Source organism: Nicrophorus vespilloides, unplaced genomic scaffold (genome assembly GCF_001412225.1).
Source record: "Nicrophorus vespilloides isolate i.1.1-1 unplaced genomic scaffold, Nicve_v1.0, whole genome shotgun sequence".
NCBI classification, from domain to species: domain Eukaryota; kingdom Metazoa; phylum Arthropoda; class Insecta; order Coleoptera; family Silphidae; genus Nicrophorus; species Nicrophorus vespilloides.
In genome coordinates this window covers 692,693-719,658 of record NW_017100093.1, presented here as the reverse complement: position 1 = coordinate 719,658, position 26,966 = coordinate 692,693, and the positions used below count along the sequence as shown (strand labels likewise).

General features: G+C 29.7%; 1 protein-coding gene across 1 annotated transcript; it reads right to left on the bottom strand.

Moving 5' to 3' along the window:
* Positions 1-834: 834 nt before the first annotated feature.
* Positions 835-4,187, bottom strand: LOC108567639. Its single transcript, XM_017928232.1, has 2 exons — positions 3,414-4,187; positions 835-1,134 (listed from the first exon to the last, which is right to left on the bottom strand). The coding sequence occupies exons 1-2, from the start codon at positions 4,185-4,187 to the stop codon at positions 835-837; spliced, it is 1,074 nt and encodes a 357-aa protein (XP_017783721.1).
* Between the last annotated feature and the right edge of the window lie 22,779 nt (positions 4,188-26,966).

The following is a 26,966-nucleotide window of genomic DNA, read 5'->3' as shown; positions in this document are numbered from 1 at the left end:
ATACTAAATACTATATTTAATAATATATCTATATATTATCTGGGCGACTAATAACCGAATGGTTCAGTCGCCCTACCCACGTGCCAGTGGTCACAGGTTCTGATCCAGGTCAAGCCAGGCAATAGGGCAATAGGGCCATCGTTCATCATAGATGGATAGTGAAATGAATGAGGTTTATCATGTAGACCTTTAGCCAAGTCTATGGACAATGACAGTGTTAAGGATAGTAGCAGATTCACAGTCAAAAGAAGTAGTGGAATCGCAGAGCATCAATATACTACTGAAGTTTTTAGGTTAACAACAGCCAACCAACAAATTAAAAAATTCAAATCATCATAATGGTGACTATCAACCGAAAAAGATTACATATCTAATGTCAAGCGCGATCTTAAATTTACTCAATGTTCACATTGATGAACAGATTATAAATAAAATTACACGACTTAAAAATAAATATATTATCTACTACAATTATATATCGAATAGAATTTACACAAAAAGTAAAATGTGACAGTTTTATTTTGCATCGAACTAAATTTACCATTACATTTTTTCAACAAATTTCCTTCCATTTCAGTGAAACCTGCCCGACGCAAGAATATTTGTGCTCAATCGATTTTATTCGCAAATTGTGTTATGAAACGTTTTAATGAATGTCGCATATTCTAGTTTCGCGATGTGTGCTACTAATAAACCGTAACAAACAGGAAAAAAAATGTAGGCGTGGGTTATTAAATGAACGCGGAGGATCCAATTTACTCATGCAAATTGAGTGATAATTCGATTTTTGTACGTGCTAGTCTAGGGATGGGGGACTTGTTGACAGTTCAGAGTTTATTCTAGGATGTAGCTGAAATTTCGCTTGATTTCGATGACGACAATTGTGTAGGTGGTGATGCAATTGACCAAAGAGAATAGGATCGGGTAATCTATGTGGAAAAAATCGAAGGCGGAAAAATTCGGTTGCCTATAGTTCACCATCCTTGCGAGAAGTAACAGCTCATCTATTACGTTCCTCCATCTAACATTATTCTTCGCCCTTGCCTTTTTTATGAGCTCGTAACAAACGGCCTTCGTGCGTTTCGCCTCCCTGCAGGCTTGACCACAAGAAATCGTAATCATAAATGTGAAGACCTACAACAACAAAAATAGTTTAATTCAAGATTATTTTATAATGCATGTAAGGATAAATGTTTTAACATTATTATTTTATATAATTTATAATTCCAAACTCAATAATTCAAATAAAAAATACTTTACTTAGTTATTTCAATAACTATATATAGTTATTTAATATTAACCATTATTTGAATTATTTATATTTTCAGAAAGGTTTTTTGTTCTATCTTGGAACAATGTTTTATTCAGGAATCTCATCGCATATATGTAGAACCTTTTTTCCAAGGGATTTATATTTTTCTTTAGAGATTGAGTATTTATTTATTCAAGACCTAATAACTCTATATTAAGTATTAGCATGGTATAATCATGGTAAAATCGCATTTTGCTTTTTCTATTAAGTCCCCTATCTCTAAATAATAATAATTTATTGGCCAAACATCAATACATAAGAAGAAAAAAATGTAATTTATACATAAATAAATTTTAACATACAATAAAAAAAAAAAATTACGTATCCACTATACAAGAGCAAAGAAGATAGTATAGAAATACTTATAATACTAAACATGCACACATCATAATAGAACATACTTCAGATATACAATATCAAGGTCTGTCGCATTGCTTGTGCTTTCATAAGTAACTTATCAAGTCGTGCGTAAACTCATATATTTTCAATAGAAAAAGAACAATACTACAAATATTAATCAAAATCGTACGGCTTTGATCAATCCGGATTTACTATAGTCTGTTGTGAAAATTTCAAAACAAACTAAATTTTACTTGACCAAATAAATTATAATAGAATAGTAACAATGTTCTTTTTTCTAAACAAATGATCATCTTATTTCTAATTCATTTAGTTCTTCGATTAGTTCGCTTTTAAATATTCATGATATTTAAGGAATCTACTAACCGCATATACGTCAAATGGTTACAAATTTTAAAAGTTTATAACCATGTCTATTTAATTTAGATACCCTTTTCCATCTTGGATCAAATGAACTGGAACTATAATAGAACAACAATAAGAAGTATTTTTGAAAGGGATTCTTTCTCGTTGAAGTTTTCTTTTATTCGAAAACATTGTATAGAATTAATCAGGAAATCTTCCTTTCTTTCATTCATTGATCAAAATGTTTTACTAAAAAAAACCTTTACAAAAGAAATTTCATTCCGATGGAAATTAAATTTAATTACTTTGTGTAATGGATTACTAAGGTTGAGATGCTACTATTATTTAAACTTTAAAGTAATTGCTCACATAAAATATATTAAAATATCTTAACTGAATTATTTAAAAAATAGTTCTTTCATAAATATTTTAACTAATAATAGTTAAGTCTGTCACTGATCATACAAAAAGTCTGTCAAGAATCTTTCGAACTTTTTTTTATATGATCAATATAATTTACATTTGGAATCCAATTTTGGTAACATATTTCATGTTTTTCAAAATTTCTATGATTGATTAAGTTAAATTTCATTATATTAAATAATCAATTTCATGTTGACCATATATATATATAATGTTAAATTTCAATAAATATATAAAAAAAATAAATTGTGTAGTACAAAATAACTTTATATACATAATGCAGAATATATTTGGTGTGTTTCCAATCTTTGATTTACGTTATCCATATAAAATAAATATTTCCGCAATATAGAGTTCATGCATTCCAAGCGGCAAAGTGTCGCAGTGATCTTTTACTATCCAAACAGAAAGATCAAGTGTTACAATATATTTGTTATATTAAATTTTTCTATGCGGAAAAAGGATTCAGGAGTAGTATGTACATATTTTATATTGCTTTAACACAAAGGTCTGGTTATATGATTATTTTTTATATTATTGCTTTGATGATATATTTATGTTAACATAAGTTCATCATTAAAATAATATTACATAAGAAAGTCCTATGGCCATAATTATAAACTTGTATTTATTTTTGTTTACTTTTGATGACTGTTGTAAGAAATATTATTAAATTCTGTTATATTAGAAGAGGCCAACTTTTTAGTAAATGTCCATTTTAAGAACGAACGAGTTAGCACCATTTCTTTGTGTAAAGTAGACAAGTCTAAAAATTTCATATTTATCTTTATGTAAATTCACTATTTTCTATTCATCAATTGTCTTTATACAATCAAGTAAAATTTGTGCTATTTGTTATTCTCAATTAGTCCGGTTTCTAACAGTAGTACGCGAGGTATTGCTGTGCTTTCAACATACTAATTAGAATTGGTAAAAAGTATTTTAATATTAAATATGTTTTTATAAAACTTACAAAAATGATGATGACTTTGAGGAATATTCGTCTGAAGAACATCTCGAAACTCATGTTATATTTGAATGTAAAGTAATTGATTCCGAAATTGATGCTCTTAATTATAGTCAGCAAAACGACGAGATAGATTGCCATGATCCGTAATCCGAAGATTTCGCTGTGCTCGTCGATGACGTCACAAAGTTCATCGTAAACGAGCGTAAACCTTCTAATTTCGGCTGGGGAGATTGAGCGTCGGAGACGACAGTTAAATACCGTGAAACGGTGCCTCAATATCAACGCTACATTGTATATTAACAGCACAGATAAAGTCATCATGAACAGATGTAAGATGTGGCTAAGAGCTAAAACTAAATTATACTGTTGCATACAATAAATGTAGTAGGGCAAGGCCAGTCCATTTATAACGATGATCTCCAACCAATATACGTAATAGTGGGTCCTGCAGTGTAGACCATCGATACTTAGATAGAAAGCGTCGATCTCGGAAATATTCCGCATCAGCTTTGAACACACATTAGGACATAGCATTACCAAAGCCACGAATACCATGTTGCAAATGGCATTCAAGAAATATATTGCAACCTCTAAAGCGTAGTAAATAGTCTTCTTGGATTCTATTTCGCGTATGTGAAGGACCATTCCTATAGCCAGGAAGATAATGATCACGGCATTCGCTAACTTTAACCACTTCTTCGGCTTCCTAACCGCCAACCCAAACCATTCCGAAACTAAGTACAAATGCTTCAAGAACTTTGCCGTTTCGATCTGCATTTTTTATGTGCGCTTCTAGTTGGAAAACCTACTTTATTTTATACTGAACGCTAATTGATCAGCTGGGAATACAATATCGTTTTTCACTATAGAATAGCAATTAGCTTTTATAGCATTGTGCTTTAATCAAACGCGATGGAAGTTGTGTGGCGTTCTTTGTGATGATTTTAAAAATGTATTCTACGTTGGAAACCACCCTTTTTTTTTTTATCAGAATTGCGCACTTTTCTACCGTTCTCTCCATTTTACTTTTTTCCTTTTTTTTATTATTTGTTCATTCGTTGCCGACTCGTTTCCAGTTTTCCTCCGTTCCATTCAATTTTCTCCCCTTAAACTTTCATATCAGCAATAAGCTTCGATTGGTTTCAATTTACCTCGACTTATTCATCTTCCACCTAAGGCGATTCTTTACGGTCTCTGGTTACATCATCTGCCCTCTGCGAAAGAACGCGGCTTCAATTCCAGGCCCTTATAAAGAATATAGTTCGAGGCACAAAGAAGTTTTTTATTTTCACTGCGCATTCTGATGCTTTCATCTTATTCTGTTTTTCTCCCCCACTCGTGAATCTCGAATAAATTGTATATTTTATATTTTCATGGAGAATATACAATCACAAATTCATTATTTAAGAGAAATTTGAAACAATGTATATGTAACATTAGAACTATATTAATAGTAGTATTTATTATTACAACATTTATATAACAGTTAACAACATCAGTAAATACGACAAACTATGCACATATAAATTTATATAAGTAATATTAATTACTAATGAAATATATTGAGAATAAATATTGTTATTTTATCTTAATCCATTGACATCTGTCTACAATAAACGAGTGATAAAATCTTAGCAATTGGTTCGTAATACAAGTAAAAACAAAAGGTTGAGAAACGTAGTTGATCATTATAATACTGTTGTTTAGAGTTTAAAAAATATATCTATACTTCTTTTAATTAATAATAAATCAATTAGAAAAATAAATATTTTTAAACATTGAAATAAATGTTATTATTTATAATTATATAATGAAAACAAGATTGTTTCTAAATTTATTTTCTATATTCTAAATGTATTAATAATTTTCCCTGATCTAAGTAATAATGTGATATTAATTATGTGTTATAGAATAATGAATATTTTATAGAAATTGCTTCAATCTCTGCTTAATGTAGACACGATAATAAAACAGAAAATATGAATATTTTAGCATTTATAAAGTAAGTAGTCGTGTACAAAGAAAAGTAAATAAAAAAAAAACTTTCTGCTAAGATATTTAACTTGGCCTTTATTATTGGTTGTTCTTTCTATGCCGATGTTGACGTCCAATTATGTGGATGAATGCTAATAAGGGGGATGCACATTAACCGAAAGGAGGGAGCTAACTACATATTATGCAGAAAATGTAAAAATGCACGTTGCTCTATTGTGTGGCAACAACAATGAACGCGGAAACTCTCTAGCACACGGAGCGAATGTTAATAATGCGTTTGAAAACTTTTTTGATACGTCTTTTTGTTCGCGAAACCGAGGAGACCAAAGTAATTAAAATTGAATTTTAACGTTTCACGTGGTTTAACATAGTTCGCACAGTACAATTTTTAACAAACTAACTAAAATAATCCCTAAGAACAAAAGGATTAACAAAGTGTAATGCATCTATCCATCAATAAAATTGCCAAACAAAATTATGAAATATTTGGTATTAAAACTTGATACATTTATAAATGAATTCTAATTAACTATTAGAAACAGTGCCATAATAGAAAATAATATATCTACAATAACACCAGCAATTATATAAAAAATGCAAAATAAAAATTACATGAATTATTACAAGTGAATTCAATAATAATGATAGTCTTTATTGTAACAATTACATAAAAAAAACATTTTCATATAATAATAATCAAACTGCTTCAAGTAACTATTTACTTGCAGTGGCTTGATTTTGACCAAATTATAAATAGATTAATACGTATTTTTTTTTGCATTTATCTGTATACAAATTAAGAAAAATGAATATGTTAATATTCAATACGTATTTTTTTATAGACTCTAGTGTTTTGAAGTTCAATAAATAAGTAATTCGTTGTATAACGCCTAAAATAAATTACAAAACTTTTTTCTTCTATCAATATTCAAGTAGGCTTGTGACTTGTTGCAGCAGAACGTGACCTAGACTAAGGAGGATCGTAACATCTTTTAGACTTATGCCCGTAGCTCCTAATGTACCATTTTTGTTTTCAACACGATTTATAAAGGATTTACAAATAATAATATATGATATTTATATATTTCCATGCTTTCGGTAGATATTAAAAGATACAAATCTAAATATCTTCGTAATATTGCTGTATTATATAATATAAATATTCTTTCATACAAATTACTTGAGAAAGTATGCGGAAAGTCAATGGCAATTGTCGTTACTATTCATGTGTTTTTTTTATTTAACACTCTTTTATATACAATTATTTATTGCAATTGAATCTATATGTTTTTTTATTGAACTACAGATGGGAATGAAATTTTATTTTTGGGGACACTTTTAATGAAAATTCATTTGTATAAATACAACAAAAGGAATTGATTTTTTTTTCACTAAATATACCGACATTTAATATATTCATAATCCAATCATACCCTTCAAAATAAAGTTATATTTTTCAGTTTTTACATCCCCTTTTATAATATATCATTAGAATATCCTGTCGGATATGATACTTCCTAAAAATATTACAAGCTGGCGATATTGTTCCCTTTCTTCCTTATTTATGCATGAGCATTCTTATTTTGTCGTTTGTAAAAAAAAACTGTTTTATATAGTATTAGTTAATTGTATTGGAAGCACTTTTTTTCTAAGTTATTTTTTTTCTAATAACTGATTTTGGCTGCTTTGATATTATTTGAATTACTTTTTATAACTCAATATTAATGTACAAAGATAATTTAAGTTATACATTGAATTTGCATTTTGCTAATTATTATATATCATGAATTGAAGATTAATAGCGGACATTACGAAGATTAAATTTAGAGTAGAGAGTTTACTAAGTACTTAAGTGGTTGAATGTATAAATGTAAAATATTACATTTAAAATCTGTGTACTTTTGAAATTATTTATATGTATTCAAGTTTTAAGAGACATTAGAGAGCAGCCAATTAAACTAAAGTATGTGTATGTAATACGAAATAGCTGCTTGTAAAACTATTTAAGGGGAGAACCGTCTCGAGTAAGTTATGCAACGTCGGGGGAGGAAGTTCGCGAATGCACGTAGCAGTCGTAATGGAAATGTGCGCAATATTCGGGTGGAAATTTATATTCTTATTCACGAATTGCAACTAATAACCACGTCACGTGTGATTATGTAATAAGTTTACAGGGGCAGAGCCGAGGGTGGTTGTTGGTAGAGAATATGGGAAGCAGAGTTCAAACATAGATGCGAGCTTGATTTATCGCAAGCGGAATCCTTAATTAGATTCCGTGTTTTCCGTGCATTTGCTCCTCCCTCTCGTCCTCTTCATTTGTCATTTTGATATTGTATTGCGCTGCAAACTACATCACCGTGATGTTCTGGTATATTATTTATTAGATAACATATTTGGCCCTTCTCTAGTTGAATAACGGCTGGCCGGTCTCTCCTCGGAACACTGGAGAACATCCATTAATCTGTCCAACTGTTAATTCTGTTCTTGATTTTCCTCCAAATAAATGTAAACCATTTCGCATTGCCGCAAATGAAATTCCCGTATGACGCTCAAGCGGAGGCTCCTCATATTCCTGTATATATCATTTTCGCATTTTGATATTTGACGGAAGGTAATAAACACAAGGTGGATATCAAAAGGTCGGGCTATAAAGCGAGAGCAGTTACGACGGTGCATGCACTTCGCAGGAGGAACGTGGAAAGAGCCATCCATGGGTTTTGGAACGAGGCTACATCGTGGAAAATATGATAATTCGAATTTATGGACGGCCGAAATGGTTTCAATTGTAATGGCTCGGGGGGAATTATTCATGGCTCTGGAAGCGTTGTCTTAGCGTGCGCCCTTGAGATTTGCATAATTTCCATATGAGAATCAATTCGGTTTGAAAATTTAAAGCGTCGCGCCCATCCCTTCTTACACCCTCACCCACCTCGTCCGCGTCCCGTATTATAAATGCCAAAGGAAACGGTATAAATTATTACATAATTCTATTTAATTGTCCCCGACCGGATGAGCAATTCTCGAGAAGAAAAATTGGTGGATGCGTCGGGCAATAAGTTATGCTCAGCTGCATACTATTTCATTAATTTACATAATATTATAGTTTAAATTAAATTCATTTTGAAGCTAAATTAATTAAATGAGTAATAACATAACTTTAATATAATAGGTTGAAGGTTAAATTGAATGTACTCAAAATAATGATTCTACAAAAGTTGTAAACATTAAGCCTCTTATATATAACAAATTGTTAGTATACATTTAGATCAGGATTTAATAAATTATGTTTAGTTATTAGACGTTTCTTAAAAAATAAGAATAAAATAATTACTAAATAATTAATGTATGTTTTTTTTATGATTTAGATGAAGCATAAAACTATACTATATACTATAGAACTATACACTATAGAACAAGTAAATCAAATAGTTAACCATACTATTAGCCAAAACTTTGATGTTCTACACATTTTGTATGTTATATCAAGTTCAAAAATTTTACTTGTAAGTTAAACTATGTTTAATATCCTTTTTTTATTTTTTAATTACTTATATATTTATTTTTTGTGTAACTATTGCAATATCTTCCTATAAAAATTATTATTATCTATTCAAATTTTGGACTCGTCAAATACTATTGTTAATAGTTGATTTTTTTAATTTATTTCAACAGAGTTCAATAATACCTATAATATACAATTAAATTGATTTAAATCACTCTCTAGGACGACTTATTGCCTAATAATTACGTCGCCCTATCCACGATCCTATGGACGCTGGTTCGAATCCTGGCCATACCAGTCCCTTTGTGAGTCCATCATAAATGGACAATGACCATGTTAAGGATAGTAGCAGATACACAGAGAAAGGAAATACTGGAATCGCAGTGCATCAATATACTACTTAAGTTAACCTGCAAAAATTAAAGAAGAAAATAATGGTAAAAACTTCCATTGGAAAGTTTACCAAAAAAACAAAGGTCTATCGCCATTAGATTTAATTAATGTTCGCAGGATTAGATTGTAAAATAAATATACAATGACATAATAAAAAAAATGACTATGATTTTCTTCTTTAGATAATATTAATTTTGCTATACTCTTTGTTCTCAAGTCATAAATCCACAAATTCTATGACACATCGAAGTAAAATGATACAAACAAATATATTAATTTATTTTTATTTAGTAATATTTCATTTAACAATGTCGCACAGCATTCCATTGTAAATATTTTATATATATTACACTTAATTTGATACAAATAGAATCTCATATATACATAATAATATACTAAAAACAATCAGAATTGAAATTGTAAAAAAATGGTTAGAAAAAATAAATTATTATTTCGTTTTTCTATACTAGTAAGAACAAACATATAATAATTTATAAATATGTTTGCTTTCACATCATAAAAATTGCTATTTGCCGCAGTTTCTATGCCTTGTCTATTTTTACATATTACAAAATAGAAAACTTTTAATGGAATAAGGAATGAGCATAACAAACTTGTGAAAAGTAGAACAATTTTGTCAAATATATAAAATATTCATAATGAATATCCGTACACAATTGTAATTTGCATGACGTTATGCAACGCATTTACAGAAAGTGCATAATTGATAGACATCAACAAATACAACAGCAAAATGTTATTAAATAGTGTGCCAGTTTCGCCACGCAACGTTAACTCTATGTGAATTAATCAAACCTTTACATTACTATTTTATTTATATTTTTTGTATGCAACAGCCATACTGTTTCAAACGAGACGAATTTGTTGAATTAATAAACTCCACTCGGACGTGTTCCAGTAATTATTCATGCTTGATTTTTGTTTTCGAAAGAGGAAAACGAAATAAAAAAAAATCACATACACATATTTTAAAACCATAACAGTATTTTAAATGCGCAGCATATATTGATTATTACAATCAAACATTTGGGTTATTCTGCTATGAAGTTAAATAATAAATGACTATTTTTTGTGCGTCGTCCTATATTCAGTAAATATTTGAATTAAGCATAAACATATTTTCGTTATCTAACAATCTTATATTGGGTGCATTTTTATTAGTATATTATAGTAGTAGATTTGAAATATTTCAGTACTTTTGATTTATTTAATAATCTCTGTTATTTCACTTAGTCGTCGTATATTATATTATTTTCCATAAAGACAATTTTTCATACCAAAATACTTGATTATAATACGTTGTTTATTTGGTCAACTATTTTAACTATTAAATGAGATCAAGGTTTAAATGATATAACACACATACATAGGACGTACAATTTCAGTGTTATCTTTGCCATATAATTTATTTTGTTTTGTATAAACTAGTCATTGATGTTCCCGATTTATTTCCTGTTAATCAGGATTGAAAGTTCGCAATATCTCCAAATTTCTTGATACTCTACTCTCTGACAATTTCTTTAAAGTTAATTATTACGGTCGTCATTATATAAACTACGCACAAATTCTATATTCAAACAATTACAGAGAAATTAATTCCTACGATAAAAGAAAAATGGCCTACTTGTAGCCAATCAAAATGTTTGCCAATTAAAATCCAGCAAGATAAAGCACATTGCAGTTTTGATGATGAGGAAGTTGTTTGCGTTTGTACTAAAATGGGTGGAACATAAGAATGATTTGTCAACCACCAAACAACCCCGTTTTCAATATCCTCGATTTGGGTTTCTTGAACGCCTTTCAATCATTACAACGCACAGAGTCTCCTGCCAGTATTGATGAACTCATTGCGACCGTGCATAAAGCATGGGACGAAATAACTGCGGAAAATCTAGACAATGTTTTCATTACATTTCAGAATTGAATGAAATGCTTAATAAAAAAGGCAATTATAACAAGCTTCTTCACATGAGCAAGGACGCAGTTTTACAGAGAACTTAACGGTTTATAGTTAGTAATTTATTAAATTTTACTCATAAGTGTTAATTTTCAAATGTTTTAAATTTTATGTTATTATCCCTTTATATTTATAAAATTGGATACTCACAAACTAAAGATATTTAACATAATTTTTTTTTCCATAAATTAGCAATATATGAAGATGTTGACGGAACTGTTTTGCAATAATGCAATTTTTATGTTTATATAAAGTACGAAGTTCATGTAATTTAATGTAATGTAAATTATTTATTAGCGCATAAAGATGAACTTTAATTTTCAAATTGTTTTATAATAAATTATAAGAAATATTATTATAATATTATTTTTTTTATAGCTTATATTTAACTTTGTTCCATATATAATCTTTACACTTCGTTACATTGAATGTGTAAATGTCATGCAAATGAAGAAAAATTGAACGAGATTAATTTTAAATGACTGTCCTGTATATTTTTTTTCCGGTCTCTCGTTTTTACCAGTACGCAATAAAGTACAATTTAAATAAGTGATTTATTACAGCGAGGATTATGTATTTCGTTTTTTTTAGATTGCAAAATGGGATCGTTCGTAATTGTTAATCGGATCTATCAAGGGCCTAAAATAACCGGAGGGTTCCCCCATTGAAAGGAAGAAAAATAATGCTTCCCATGAGGCCCAAGGCTCAGCGATCTAATTACACGAAAATTGTCCCGTTGGCCTCACCATTCGCATGGATTATTTGATTACATGCCGTTCTTATCTCATCGCTTTATGAATATGAAATATATGGGTGTTCGCTGAAGCGAACTTGCATTGAGTATAAGCATAAGCACAAGTACAAGCACTCTCACTCCCTCGAAGTTCCATTATGATGTATATAATTCTGGTTGGCATGGTCCACCCTCCAGATAAAGCCCCAAAAGCAATTACTATGATGGTCCATTGTTTGATTCTTTCCTGACCATAACTGAAAAGAACTTGTAACAAAAAAAAAACATGTATAAAGCTCCATTCATCTGTGCGATCGATAACTGTTCAATCATTCAATCAAACGTGATTTGAAATTATTATGTTATCACGTAATTAGCATCGAGTAATCCGAATTAATTACAAGTAAGCCAATTGAGACCGATGCCCTGCGCAGCTTGGGCAAGGCCGGCTTCGGTCCTGCAAATTTAATTAAGGACTAAACTAATACTTGTTCTAAATTCAGGACATCATATTAATCGCATTGTTACACAGGTCAATCGCTAATCAAAACTAGCTGATTGTTACATTACATATTGATATTGCACTCGGCATTATGCTAAGGTAGATTTTAATTAAATATTCCATTACACAATGCACAATGGCCTCGATTTCTCGAATAATTGAGCGCAACATCATTAAGTATTGAATGGAAATTATGTACTCTCCATCATATTAAGCGATTTGTCGATAATTTCAGATTGAATTGCATCACAAGTGCTACAATTAATTAATTCGTGTAATTTACAGCATTGTGAAAATAAAATTGAGATGATACTAAATTTAAATTATCTTTTTTTCACAGAAAAAATATAATATTCATTCGCTATATAAAAACATGTAATTACTAGTTATTTCGTCAAGTAATATTATTAATAATAGTGTAAAGTACTTTAACTTCAAATTTATTTAAGATTTTATAAAAATCATTCATCTTCTGCATTCGATAAAGTTCTAACATCTTATTTTCGATACCTATAGATTGAGCCATTTGGATAACTTTATTTATAGTTTCTTGGATCTTATTTTCTTCTTCTAGTACAACTTCTGGCTTTATTCTGCACCAATCTCCATTTAAAAACTTCTTAATGATTTATTTTCAACAACTAACAATATTTTTGTTAACAGAGGTAACTTTAACCGAGGTATGACTGTATTCTATATATTAATTACTAATTAATTAATTTGAAGAATATTATTCTAATGGTTACGTTTAAAATTATTAATCATTAATTTTGACAATGAAATAAACTAAATAACTATACAATAATACAATAAAAAAATTAATGGATTTCAATATAAATAGAAACATTTACAAATAATAAAATATTATGGACTACAAATCGTGATTTGGGGACACATTAATCATTAAATAAAATAGCCGTTAAGTCATTACAATGATTCTTTCCGATAGGGTGGAGTTTATGAAAGCCTATTTGATACGGATTCAATGCAAGTACTGATGCTAATTGTAATATAGCATTTAAATAACAACATGTTGCTAATGATAAAATATGAATACCAATATGCCGTGTATTTCTCTCCCCTTTGTATCACGTGTAGAGGGTTGGACAAAAAGATTTTTTTTTCTATTATTAACTGCTTTTCTTTTGTTTAAAAATACAAATCGTTCCAAAACTAATTTTATATGTTAGTTTTATATAATAATTGATTTTATTTTGCGTTCTAAAGTTTATGTTTTTTGTTGTAATTACACGAGCAAGTGCAATATATATAATCTGACGCGTATAATTATATTGTTGGAACAGATTTTAGTTCAATAAGGTTTTGTATTATTTAAATTATTGAAATTTACAATTTTACATGATTGGATAATATAATATTCAATAATGTTGTCCTCTAATTTGTGCATCACCTCAATCCCATATATATTTGGGGCAGTCGAGTTGGTGTATACCTTACTTAATTAAATGCACGTCCCGTTGCATAATAATTAATAGCACTTCATCAGGCGGTAAATACCCGGTGCAATTCCGTCCTGAACCAGCGAGACAAATTTACATTGACAGTAGTAAACAATAATACCTTAGTAATTGTATTAAACTATTCCGTGGGAGAGTGGGCATTGGGTCATAAGATGAATTCAACTGGGAATATAAATGAGACTACTAGTTCGGTATTGGAGATACATCTTTCTACGATTTGATATTAATCGTATGGTGCAATTTTGAAAACTAAACGTTTTGTAAAGGTTTCGTGTTATATGAGGATATCTGTACTTTGCTTAAAAACGCAGATATACTCAATAACTTACCAATTACAATAAACCAATACACTATATTTTTTTATGTCGTTATAATTTTATTTACAATCTGTTCAATATGAACAATAATTAAATTTTAAACGGATAAACTTTTCCGGTGAATATTGTTTTTTATACTAAAACTAGTGGTTTGCAACGCTTCAGCCTATTTATTGTTTCACTGTTGTCGAGTAGGCCAACAGCCAGAACATTAGTATGTGCCTCCAGTCAATCTAGGTATCTACTACTAAATGTTGGTATTGAATATCTATATGATTATCTTCGTGTATTTATTTATTCTTGACGAACCATGGTGCTCTAATAATATTTCTTGTATAATTTGTATGTTCGATTTACTACATACCGCACCGAACAATTGGATACCATACGTTCATAATGGTTTCAGTATTACTTTGGGTATAAGTAATTTTTTTCCACTGATATTTCCGAACATTTCCCTAGAACCTAGTACAGTTTTTTTAAACTTTATTCCTAATTGCTTTCTCTTATCCTAAATGTGATCTTTTCAGGTGAGTTTTCTGGAAGTGGGTGACTACAATACATGGAAAGAATATGTTCGTGTAATTTTAGGCGAAATATTTCAATCGTAATTATGGTATTTGGTGTTATAACGTTTCACCGTTTTTATAATCTCTATTACTTCAAGTAGATACCTCTAAATATTTTAATTAAATAAAATATATAATTTATAGAGTAGTAATTGTATCATTCAACTTATAGCCAGATATGTTGGCAGGTTGTGAATGAATAATAAAAGTAATTGTATGAATCTATTCCGGTAGTGAAAGAGTATTAGGTCAAAAGATGTATTAATACCGAAAGCGGCTGGGAATATGAATGAGACCATTGGAATGGTGTTTCAATTCCATTTGGTTTCGTGCGTTCGAGTGGCTTTTTATTTGTTTTCTCTTCAGAGGGGCGCGTTCGAGAGGAAAGGATCTATGAGTTGTTTCCTGGTTAATTAAATTTCAAAACTCGTGCGCGGAGGAAGGCCAAGCCGTATGAAGTGACGTGTCGGTGGTAGTTGGGCTTCGGAAATATGATGTGAAGAGGGTTGATACCGACCAACCCCCAAAGCTCGGTCGGAGGTGAGACGGTGACGATGAGCTCGCCGCTTTATAATCGAGCGTTCATTATATAAGTCCAGCTGACACGGTAGAGCACCGCCAACACCATCAACGACGGACGCCTCCAACTGTTGTTAGTTAACGGAGACTCGTGTGTGACGAACAGCTGCACACTTTACCCGAAACCCCTCATAGTTCATATCCACATACTCATGACCAAAATTAATCTTACTTCATAATACCCCGCTGCCTCTCCATTGCATCATTGAAACTCGTCACGAGCCCAAATGCAATTGAATTTACTTCTATTTTTTATCCTCGTTATCCCCGGAACTTTTATTCATTCATCTGACCTCTGTCGAACACACTCATATATATTTTTATTGTTATCATCATTTCTGATCCCTCCGTATATAGAATTCGTTCTGCACAATAAATTCGTATTGGAGTAGATAATATTTTATTTTCTACTCTTTTCTTCTCCGCACGTGAAATTGCATGCTTCAATATCGTTTTTTTCATTCTATTTTTTTTTGTTGGTTGCTGCTTCCACTCTTCTTGCTTTTCTATATAACTAGGAGGGTTCTAACTATACGCTCGCCAAAACCGCAATTTTTCACGGTTGTCGAGGGAAAATATAACCATGCGAATATTCTAATAATCCTCGGATAAACGTCAATGTCGTTGGATGTATTGCGTTAACTGTAATCATATTATCCATAGGCGGCACTATATCACATACACATAATACTGACATCAATGTTAATTAACGTATGGACAGCTGCATAGCTCACAATTTAAATTTGTAAGAATTTTACTATGCTAACTACACAAATATAAAGATGATCTTTATTATTATTAATATCAGTAACTATGTTACATTTGAAACATTTCTATTTCAATTATTAAGCAGAATATATTACACAAATCCTCATATTTGTTTATTAATTCAATTCTAATAACAAAATTATTATATATTTTTAAATTATTTAAATAACTAGATTTAAAATATTTCCATAAAAAAATAGTATTTTTTCATTAATAATATATTAGCAATAAATCCAATATAAAATTAAGTAAAATGTTGTCAAATAAATAAATATATCTATTAAAAAAAAATATAAAACTTGCAATGCTATTGTTTTGGTTCTATTTATGCTACCAGAAGTCTTTCATCCTGCTGATGCATACAAAAAATAGATGGCAGCATTCATATATTAGATATGAATTAACATTTTACTTATTATGAACATTATCAAATTTAATATTTTTTTATATAGTTATAGCTGAACAGGGTTTATTTTAGTGAGTTTTCGACTATATCGGTTATTATGATGCAGAAGGTCATGTCCATTGAGTTATGAGTAGCCCGATTATTGAAATTAATCAATTATATTTATATAACATTGTTACATAAATATTACTATTAAAATGAGTATAATAATTTATCAAATTATTTGTAATTATAATTTATTATTATACATAAATTTATGTAAAGTGGTCTATTATAACATATTATTTTCATCTTATATAACAATTGAATAGAAAATTGTTATACATAAATTTATATTTTCCAAGTTTATTATCTTGCTTATATTTATAACTTATTGAACCATTATTTATTTCCACTTTTGCGAATTAAAATATTTCTGTATATCAATCACAGTTCCAATTCTCATAAATTTCAAGGAACGGCCTTGTCGGAATAGGCGATAAAACATAACAAAGTTACGACTTAGCGCTTCTGCATTTCATATATTGAATATCGAAAGGAAATAAATGTATATAACGTAGATATATAAAATAAAGTATGTTAGATGATACACTATTTGTTCTGTTCGATCTGTTTATATTTATATTGTCACATACACCTAAACAAAATATTACATGAATGTTAAAAATCATTTTAAATGTGTATAAATATTGATCATCAATGTATTCTATTTTATCCTACTGTGTGAAAATAACGACAATGCTGAAAGTCCAATAGACATTTATCCAATTGTTGTTAACAATTATTTTGTTTTTTATGACTGTTGCAAGAAACCTTATTTTTGTTTAAATGATATTTTTCTTTTTTTATTCACAGAACTCTTCTAATATTTCTTCCAAATAATAAAAATCTATAATAATAACGCAAAATTATAATAAATAATAAGTAATAAAAATAGTTGTTTTTCTTTAAATATACAGTGGAACAAGCACCTCGCAAAAACGAACATTTTGCTTAACGGGCAAATTGAGTTGCAAGAAAAATGACTCGCTTAACGAGCGACGTTTTGCATAACGAGTGACAATGAGAATAGAAGTCCCGGATTGCGCTACATCATATTTGAAACTTGTGTACGCATATTATGTGTATTTTTGAATATGTTTCACTGTACGAGTAAAAATCCGGAAATTTTAGAATGGATTAAAATCGTTATGAGAGGTTCCACTGTAATTTGAAATTAGGCAACACACATCACCTTTCATTGATTTCTTGGGACATAAGACACATTACGCAATAGAAATGTAGAAACCTACTTCATAGTATCCTTATTAATAAATATTACATTTTTACTATTTCTATTGCTTACTTATAACAAAGTCCCATGACATAAATTCGCTACCGAAATTGCATAGTATTCACCTCATGATACAATTACACAAGGTACAACCGACAACTGTTCATCTTTCGGGCATAATGTACAAGTAAAGTAACAATATACTAAAATCAAAAATCATAAATCAACTAATGTTATGAAGGATATTATAAAATTTATAATTTTGAATATGCATTTAGTTGAGAATGTAATATCTGCGAGAGACAGACATTAGTGTTGGGCGTTCAATTATTATATTCCTATTATTTTATATCCGTCGGGCACCTATGAATTCAACAACTCTCTAGATGTGATATATATATAATTATTATGATTGTCTCTAAAAATAAAAATAATGAAAAGATGCAAGAGTTGGAAGCATGATTGAAGTATGTATTTATTTCGCGATGTAAATATTTTTTTCAAATAAAATCCAATTAGTCGGTAATTGTTGACAGCCTCACAAATTACAATTGAAAACGTTTTCAAAGAGCGAAACGGTTCGTTGCAAGCGTATCGATTGCAATGCGTACATCGGTCGTTGATAATACAATTCTTGTTGTCTCAGTTGTCAGCCGCATTTGCCCTGTTCATTCCAATGTTTTTCTTTTCCCCACTGTTTGTTAATGTTTATCATTGGCACGGTAAGTGAAGTAATGGTAGTCCCCCTCACGATTCGATTTTGTGGGTTAGCCGGAGGTTTTAATCGTCGGCTGGGCATGCAGTCAAACGTTGAGGAATGAAGGGAAGAGGGAGGTAGCAGTCAGTCAGATCTGCAGCCGGCAGTTTATCCATAGTGATCGTGTAACAATAGCCGCATCGGCTAATGAATATGTGTGCGTGACGTCATATGTGCGACAGATGGCCGTAGGGTTGCACCAGGGCTGCACGAGGAATCCACCCCTGTTGCGCCCCGCCGGCCGTCCGAACCCTTGTGTACTACCACCACCGCCTGCGACACGCGTCCGCACCGCTCCGCACACAATGGTGTCGGTTTGCAAGGGTTGCTCACCCAAACAATAATCATAATCGTAAATTGTATCACTAACTGCAACTATATCATTTCTAATAATGGCTATTTAATTGTAATCACTAATTCATGCGATAAATTATTACACTGTAATTAATATTAATTGCGCGCACTTCTATTTTTTACCTATTAACAGTCCATTGTTATTTAAACACATAACGATAGAGCAATAGATCTTATCGGTATTAATTATCATTTAAAACAATCTATTAATATTGAACCCAATCACGCAGAAAATTGTTTTGTTCAATATATATTTACAATCTATATGATTCGAACATTCAGTTCAAGATTTTTAGATTGGCGATTAATGAATTTTACTACTCAGTAGCGAAACTTTACTTTCTAGTTTTATCCAAAGTACTGAAAATTGACCGTTATATTATTGCACTGTTGACAATGTATCCATTGTAATTATTTGTAAATCAAGCAAGTCTGTATATTTCTTGCAGAAATCAGCATTTTCTATAATCTGAATTTTAAGGTTTTGCTATAGTTTTCAATTAATATAATTTATAATTAATTCTAAAACTTTTTTCATTATTGCAATTTTATTGCAAGGCATTATGTTATATTTTTAGAAGCACAGAAGAAGTTATATTTTTAGAAGAACATTGTATATTATTTTATTTAAAAAGAAACATTACACTTAAACTAACGCAGATATTGTTCATGTACTTTAAATTTTCATGTACAAAAATACAATAAATTAAGTGAGAATAATTAATATTATATACGCACCTATGCTTCGTTGAATGTAAAATAATACTTTTGAACAATATTAAAAGCTATATTTCATTTATGTCAGTACTATGACCGCTTGTGACTTGTATTGTATACAATAATAATGATTAAAAGCTCTTCATGGTACTATATATGTTTGTTAGCGTAGGTAAAGCCATATCATGCATCATATAAATGTCATATCAATTTGTGACAAACAAGTTACATGAAAATACATTTTTTCGAATGGTCGGAGCACCATAGAATATTCTATTCGTACATTTCTTTTGTCCACTAAGGCTCCTTAATCCTCTTAGTTTACCTTATGAGTTATACTAAAGATGAACCACTTTCACAGCTGATTCTTAAAGTGCCTTTTTTTAAATAGAATCAATTGATGATTTTTTATATTTCCGTTTCATGTTATTTTTATATCGATATAATTTTATTGAAGCGACATTTTTAATATATATTTATAATTTGCTTTTTATGTAAAAAGGAAAATATTGCTTCCGAAGTCCTCGAGTAAAAATATCTTTTTAGCGTTGCAAATTGGAGGACCATGTCACTTCCGGTTTTGGAGATTGAAGCCGCATTATGAGCGACATGGCAATAGAAATGTCAGCTCTCGGGTGGTGGAAGGAAAAACTTTTCCTGCATAATTTTCTAATAAAAGAGAGGGGATACTCTGAAAGAAAAATGATGCACAAGCATGTTGCTTTCACGCTTAAACGAATACTACCAACCAAAAATTCTATACCAGCGGTTTTCAAAACTCCGAACTTCCTATGCCAAACTTCCGCAGTTTTATTTCCTATTTTAAATAATATCAATGGGGCATTAATTTTTATTGCCAACTTTGCATTTTACTCTCAGTATAAATGTTATGTCAAGCGTTAAAAAATGAAATATATACGTTTTTCTTTCTTATTTTCGCTACTATTTCTATTAAATTTATATTATTAACAAATTTTTTGTAAAACTTTTTCACAATAATGTAATCTTTAAAATCATAGAACATATTTTTACTATTTTTTAATAATGTAAAAAAAAGTATATTCATATGTTCGACATTCCTTTTATTAAATATGGTAATCTTACGAAAATATGTCAATTTAAAAATAATATAATAAAATAATTAATTTATAGATTCTTGTATTAAAATTGATTTAATATTATTTTATGTTTCAATTAGTAAAATATATTTTATAGTGAGGAAATAGCACGTAATATATAATTATATTATATTTTTTTATATTCTAAATAATATTTCTAAAGAAATAAGAAAGTACAACCAGATTTTATTAAAATAACATGAAAGGAAAGGAATTTTTAGGATTTGGAATGGAAAAGATATTAACTTATATCGATTTTAGAAGTTCAGAGAGTCACTGGTAATTGGATCAGTATAAATAAACTTTTATTTTGCGATTCCCGATAAGATAAAACCTGGAAATCAATATGTTGTATACAAATTTGAAGATGGTTTCAATAAGGAGTTTTTTTTTATTAACCTAAACTTACAATTATACAAGAATTTTTATTTTTACATTGGCCCAGAATAAACATGAGGTGATCCTATAACATCGCACGAAAAAAATCGCACATGGCAAAATCGAAGAGTCTCAAAAGCGCGCAGTTAATATTTGTTTTAAGTTATCAATTATATTTTGACAATTTACTTGTATTAACTTTAAATTTCAATCAATACAAAAAAAGATACAATTAATCTGGCCTGAAACATATAATAAAGTTATTGTTAATTACCAAAGTCTTCATATGATATTTCAAAAATGTCATGTTGTCATAATTTAAGATGTTATGACTTTATGATGTTATGACTCTTGTTTGGATAGCAAAAATTCATTTCACTAGCTTTTAACAGACAATATCTTGAAAATGTTTCTCTATGTTTCAAAACTCTATAATAATTATATTTGCAAGAGTAATAATTCTTGTGATGTTAAGAATCAGTCATATTTTGAAAATGCATATGATTTAAAGACTCGCTTCTCGCTACAAACTTAATTGTAATTAAATTTATATAAACATTACAGTTTTATTGTCTTGATGTAAAAACTTGATATTTTTAATTATACTTTTCAAAATAAAATTATAAACTCAAGCGAGGAAAATAAAAATTCTTTTCAGGTATTTATTGAAATGTTTTTTTAGAATACTGAATGGAAAAATAAACTTATTATAACTTATTTTAAAAGTTTGAAGAGACTCGCACATAATTGGGTCAATGTAAATAAACTTTTTATATTACGATTCTGGATAAGATATAACTCATAAAGTTATATACTTATTCGTGTATGATATCAATAGGGACGTAATCTAAGTTGGACCTGAAATTAGATAATAAAAACTATTTTCACGTAAACACCGACGTAATAAAGCAAAATTATCCAATCGGTTATAAACATGAATATAATATAGATTTATGCTTTAAATTTTACAATCAAACCTAATATTACTAACAAATTTGTACTAGAACAAATAACCACTTACATTTTTAATAATTATAATTAATACTCTTTGTTAATTAAATATATATTTAAGAACTGTACTTGTAAAAGCATTTCTATCTCAGAAATTGCATTATATATATTTGAAAACGGCTTGGTTAGCAGAATAATATGTCGTAACCTTGACAAAATTATACAAGGTACACCAGACAGAGGATGCTCTTTCGTGCATGATGTACTCGGTTACCCTAGTAACCAAATTATTTCCAAATATATGTAATAATTGGTGACCCTCAATAATCGCTCGAGTATATACTAGTATCATGAGTTATAATACCACACATATTTATTTATGAGCTCGTAGTCCGCGACATCTTGACAAAAACTAGTAATTCTATTGAAAATTGATAAACATGTTATAAATTATAAAATTGTATTGAATTAAATAAAATTACTTAATTAGTAACAATATCATATAATTATACTCAATATACTATGAATGAAAGGGTGTGAAAATAGCGAAGACGAACATGATGCTCATTTATTATTGCTTGTCAAAAATATATAATTCTCATGCGATGATGATGAAAGAAAAGATGTATACGAGAGCGCATTATGTGTTATTATTGATAATTTATTACTTTTTCCGCCAGTTTAATGGGCGTAACGTTGCAGAAATGAGTTTTTTTTGTCAGCTGTTCGGAATGAACAGCTGATGAACTACGCACATGCTTTCCTCCACTAGTTTCCTACTTAACCCATTAATCCCCGAATTCACACAGCTACTCAGCCTTTCCCCCAAAAACAACCAAATTAAATTTGCTCACTCCTCGGACTGGTTGCTAGAATTAAAATTAATGATCCTAATTAATCCTTTACACATCTCATACACTATTTCAAACTATATGACAGCCTTGCATTCACTATTAATAATTAGATGTGCTTCAATTATAGATTAATAATATTTGTTTAATTTCGTTTAATAAATTAAAACTTTGACAAAATTTGTGAAGTCTTTTCCCGAATCAGTGTTAAAGATCATAATCAGATATGTCTTATTGTACAGAAACAACGTTAAAAGAGTATTTTCAAACTAACGGCTTGCAGGCCGATTCAGGCCCTGAAGCAATTATAGATAATACATATTATTTCATTATTCAAACAAATATTATTTAAGTATAAATATGTTTCCGTAAAGAAGCTCATGGTAGAAGCCCTTTAGGGACAACATGAGAACATTAAAAATGTAAAAACCAAATATAAGAACAAATTCTAGAAATTTAGATAGTTGAAATTGTTAAATAACTTACTTAATTATTTTTTTTCTTTTTAAACGATTTATAAAATATTTTATAAATTATTAATATACATTACAAGTTTTTATTGTAATAAATAAAATGTATATGAAATTGAATACATAGTAATGCAATAATAATAAAAAACATATAAGTTATAATTTATTATTATCTATGCAATGCGAAATATCGAAGGTAAATATTCATTAAATGGGAACTGATAATTACCAGATTCTAATTAGTCCCGTTTGATGCAGCTCTCGATACATTTACCGCATCAAAATTGCATGCAATTAATTTAATAATAATAATAGATTAATGGAACACACGATTATTGGGAGTAGTGAGTATGGACATAGAGTGGTTGGGAAATGGGGACGATTTGAATAAATCATCCTGGATGCCATTGAATTCCGTTCAGATTGCACACACTCGCTAATTCGAAAATTTTAATTAAATATTGAAGCAAATCCGTCTCTCTCTCATCCCTGTTTTATATAGGGATCAGTGCGGGTGTTGTACAGCACAAATCCAGATAAATCCTAATCGCTTCGTTTTTGCCCCTAGGAAATACACCGGTGCAGATTTACATTTTTAACGAACATATTTTACTGCTCAGTTCCCTTCGTTGCAATTAATTTTAATACACATCGTTTCTTTTGTTAATTAAATACAATCATCACTAACAAAACATTAATTAGTAATTTTATTATGAAAGAATAGCTTTACAATATTATATAATTATTATTTTAAATTTGTATTCTTGTAACTATTATATAAATGTTAATGTAAGTTTTAAAATAATGTTATATTATTTAAATAATCTACAATCACTAAACTGAGAAGGTAAAATCATAATATACAATGATAATAAATAATTAGTAAAGGAAGATTAGAATGAAAGCATTACGTTTTGTAATGTTTTTATATATTTGTTTTTTTTTCTATCAAAATAGTATATTTATCGAAACTAATTGATTAATTCCTATTTAGTCAGATTAAAGGGTAAGAGAAACGATTAAATGATTCATATACATTAATTATTTAAAAGAAGGTTACCCTTCCAATTGGCTATATGCCACTAGTTACGTATTGAGTGAGCGTATGTAGATTCTGAACTTGTTGCACTACCAAATCGTTTTACTATGCCATCCCATTATAGCCTAAACGGTTGTTCACACCCCTTCGAGTACACTTTACAAAATATATTTCTTACCGTATATTTTGTTATTTCAACCAAAAATACTATTCTTAAATTTAAAGTGTTTTTGATCTACAATATAATCATATATATTTACTTATATAAATTACAATATTATTTATTTAAAATAAAAATGGAGTCACTATTAACTAACTCATTACTTACTTCATTACCCGTTCATTCTTAAAATAGTCTTTGAAATTTGCATTATTTTGTTTATATATATTTATATACTAATACCTTGTCTAAAGCTTTTTTTAAATTATCCCATTTTTATTTCAATATAATCAATCTAATGATTGTATTATTAATTGAATTACTTTATTATTTATAATAAATATACAGTTAAAAAATATGAAAAAAAAATGTAATAAATAAATCCGTATAATGTTTTTAATCTATTACTAGAATTCGTATATTCATTCCAAACAAACATTTCATATCTATATATATCCCGACTGTATCAAAATCCCAACAACCATAATCCCGACTATATCAAAAATCCGACTGTATTGAAATTCCGACTATATCAAAATCCAGATTGTATCGAAATCCCGACTATATTATTAAAATTTCTACAAAAACATTTTTAAATTATTCCATCCATAGTCACCATCTACTACATTTTTATAGGTACGCGACAACATGGCGATGGACAAGTCGATTGATAGGATTTCTATATAGAATATTAATATTGTACCAAATTTTAAAGATGATAGATAATTTGTTTAATTGAGTTTCCTTGTTAAAGTTTGATGAATAATTCAAGGAAATCATCAGTATCAAAGACTATTGATTGAAGTAATTGATTGTGACCATAAAGATAATTCCGTTGCTGGGGGTTACATAATTCGAAGCTCGCATTTATCGCCTTCTCCAGCTGCCACTGATAGATTGTCCAACGCGTGCATTCATGTTTTTCTCTTCGTATCGATGTCGAAACTGAAAGTAATCCATTAAAAAAAAGACCTAATTTTTCGGGTATGCGTATATGTGATATGTAACAAATGATAAAGTGTGCATCGTCATTAGGGCACTACTTTCAGCTGCACGTGCTTGGCAACAAAGAGTGGATGAGAGGTGAACGAGTTCCGAACCTGATTACATTATGCTTTTCCTCCTGCCGCCGCTTTTTTTCTCTCTTTCTTTTCCGTTCTCATTCTTCTATTTTTATTTTCTGGCGATTGGCTTGCAGTTTAATGCTCGCACCAAACAAAGGTTACTCTATCCCTTTCTCTCTCTCTCACACACATTCTCTTCCCCGCCGTACGTGTATGCGAGCTCTTGTAGATAAGGACCGTGGGGTTCCGGTAAACCCTTTATTTGTGCAAAGGGCGCACCCTTATTTTTTAGGCCAGTATGTCGCGTGCTGGCAGCTGCTACTTTGACAGATGTACTCGCGCTGCACACGTGCTCACATCCTTGTTTCCCGTTTCATTCATAAGCATTCACCTCGTGTACATTATATTTATATTTTTTTAGGTTGGTCGTTGTTATTATTATCAATGCAAATGCACACAGTTTTAATTCACTTTTTTTTCTCTCCCTGTTCATTATTATCCTGTTGCGCAGAATACATTTCGTTCGGTATTTGCATCCCCAATTAATACTCTTATCTGCAGCATTCACTCCATTCACTCCATTCAATTCCACAGTTGTGTTATTCTATATAAACCAAATACATAACGATTATTATGATTTATTTAATAGTTAATCATTTCTATTTGTACGTACCTATTTTCAATTTTTTCACTACATTATTATTGTATAGTTCATTCATATCTATAGTTATAAATATCTGCTCTTACTCGCACTTATGACCAATCGCGTTTCGACCTGCAATATGAATAAATTTGAAGTTATGCAACAAAATGTTTATAATTTTACAACGACCAATTCTCTTAAGCCTACGTTAGACAACTACTGTATTACTTCTACGGGTACGACTACGTCCTTAATCCTACGTTAGTGTTGTGGGGTATCACATACTCCAGTGAAATTCCAAAATTCCACCCTTCATTTCCCCTCAATTAAACATCCAAATGGTATTGACTTTTGTCAGCAGTCACGTTAATGACAGTCATTACGTAATAGTAGAAAGGCGTTTTAAAAAGTTACTTTTACGGTATTGATTACCGTATTTCGCTCTGCTGTTGAATGATCATCATTCGTTATTCTTGGTGGGCCTTTGAGATTCTAATCTTCGTGGGGAATTCATTATACGAATTGTAATTGCCTGTACTTAAAAACTGCGCCCTGCAC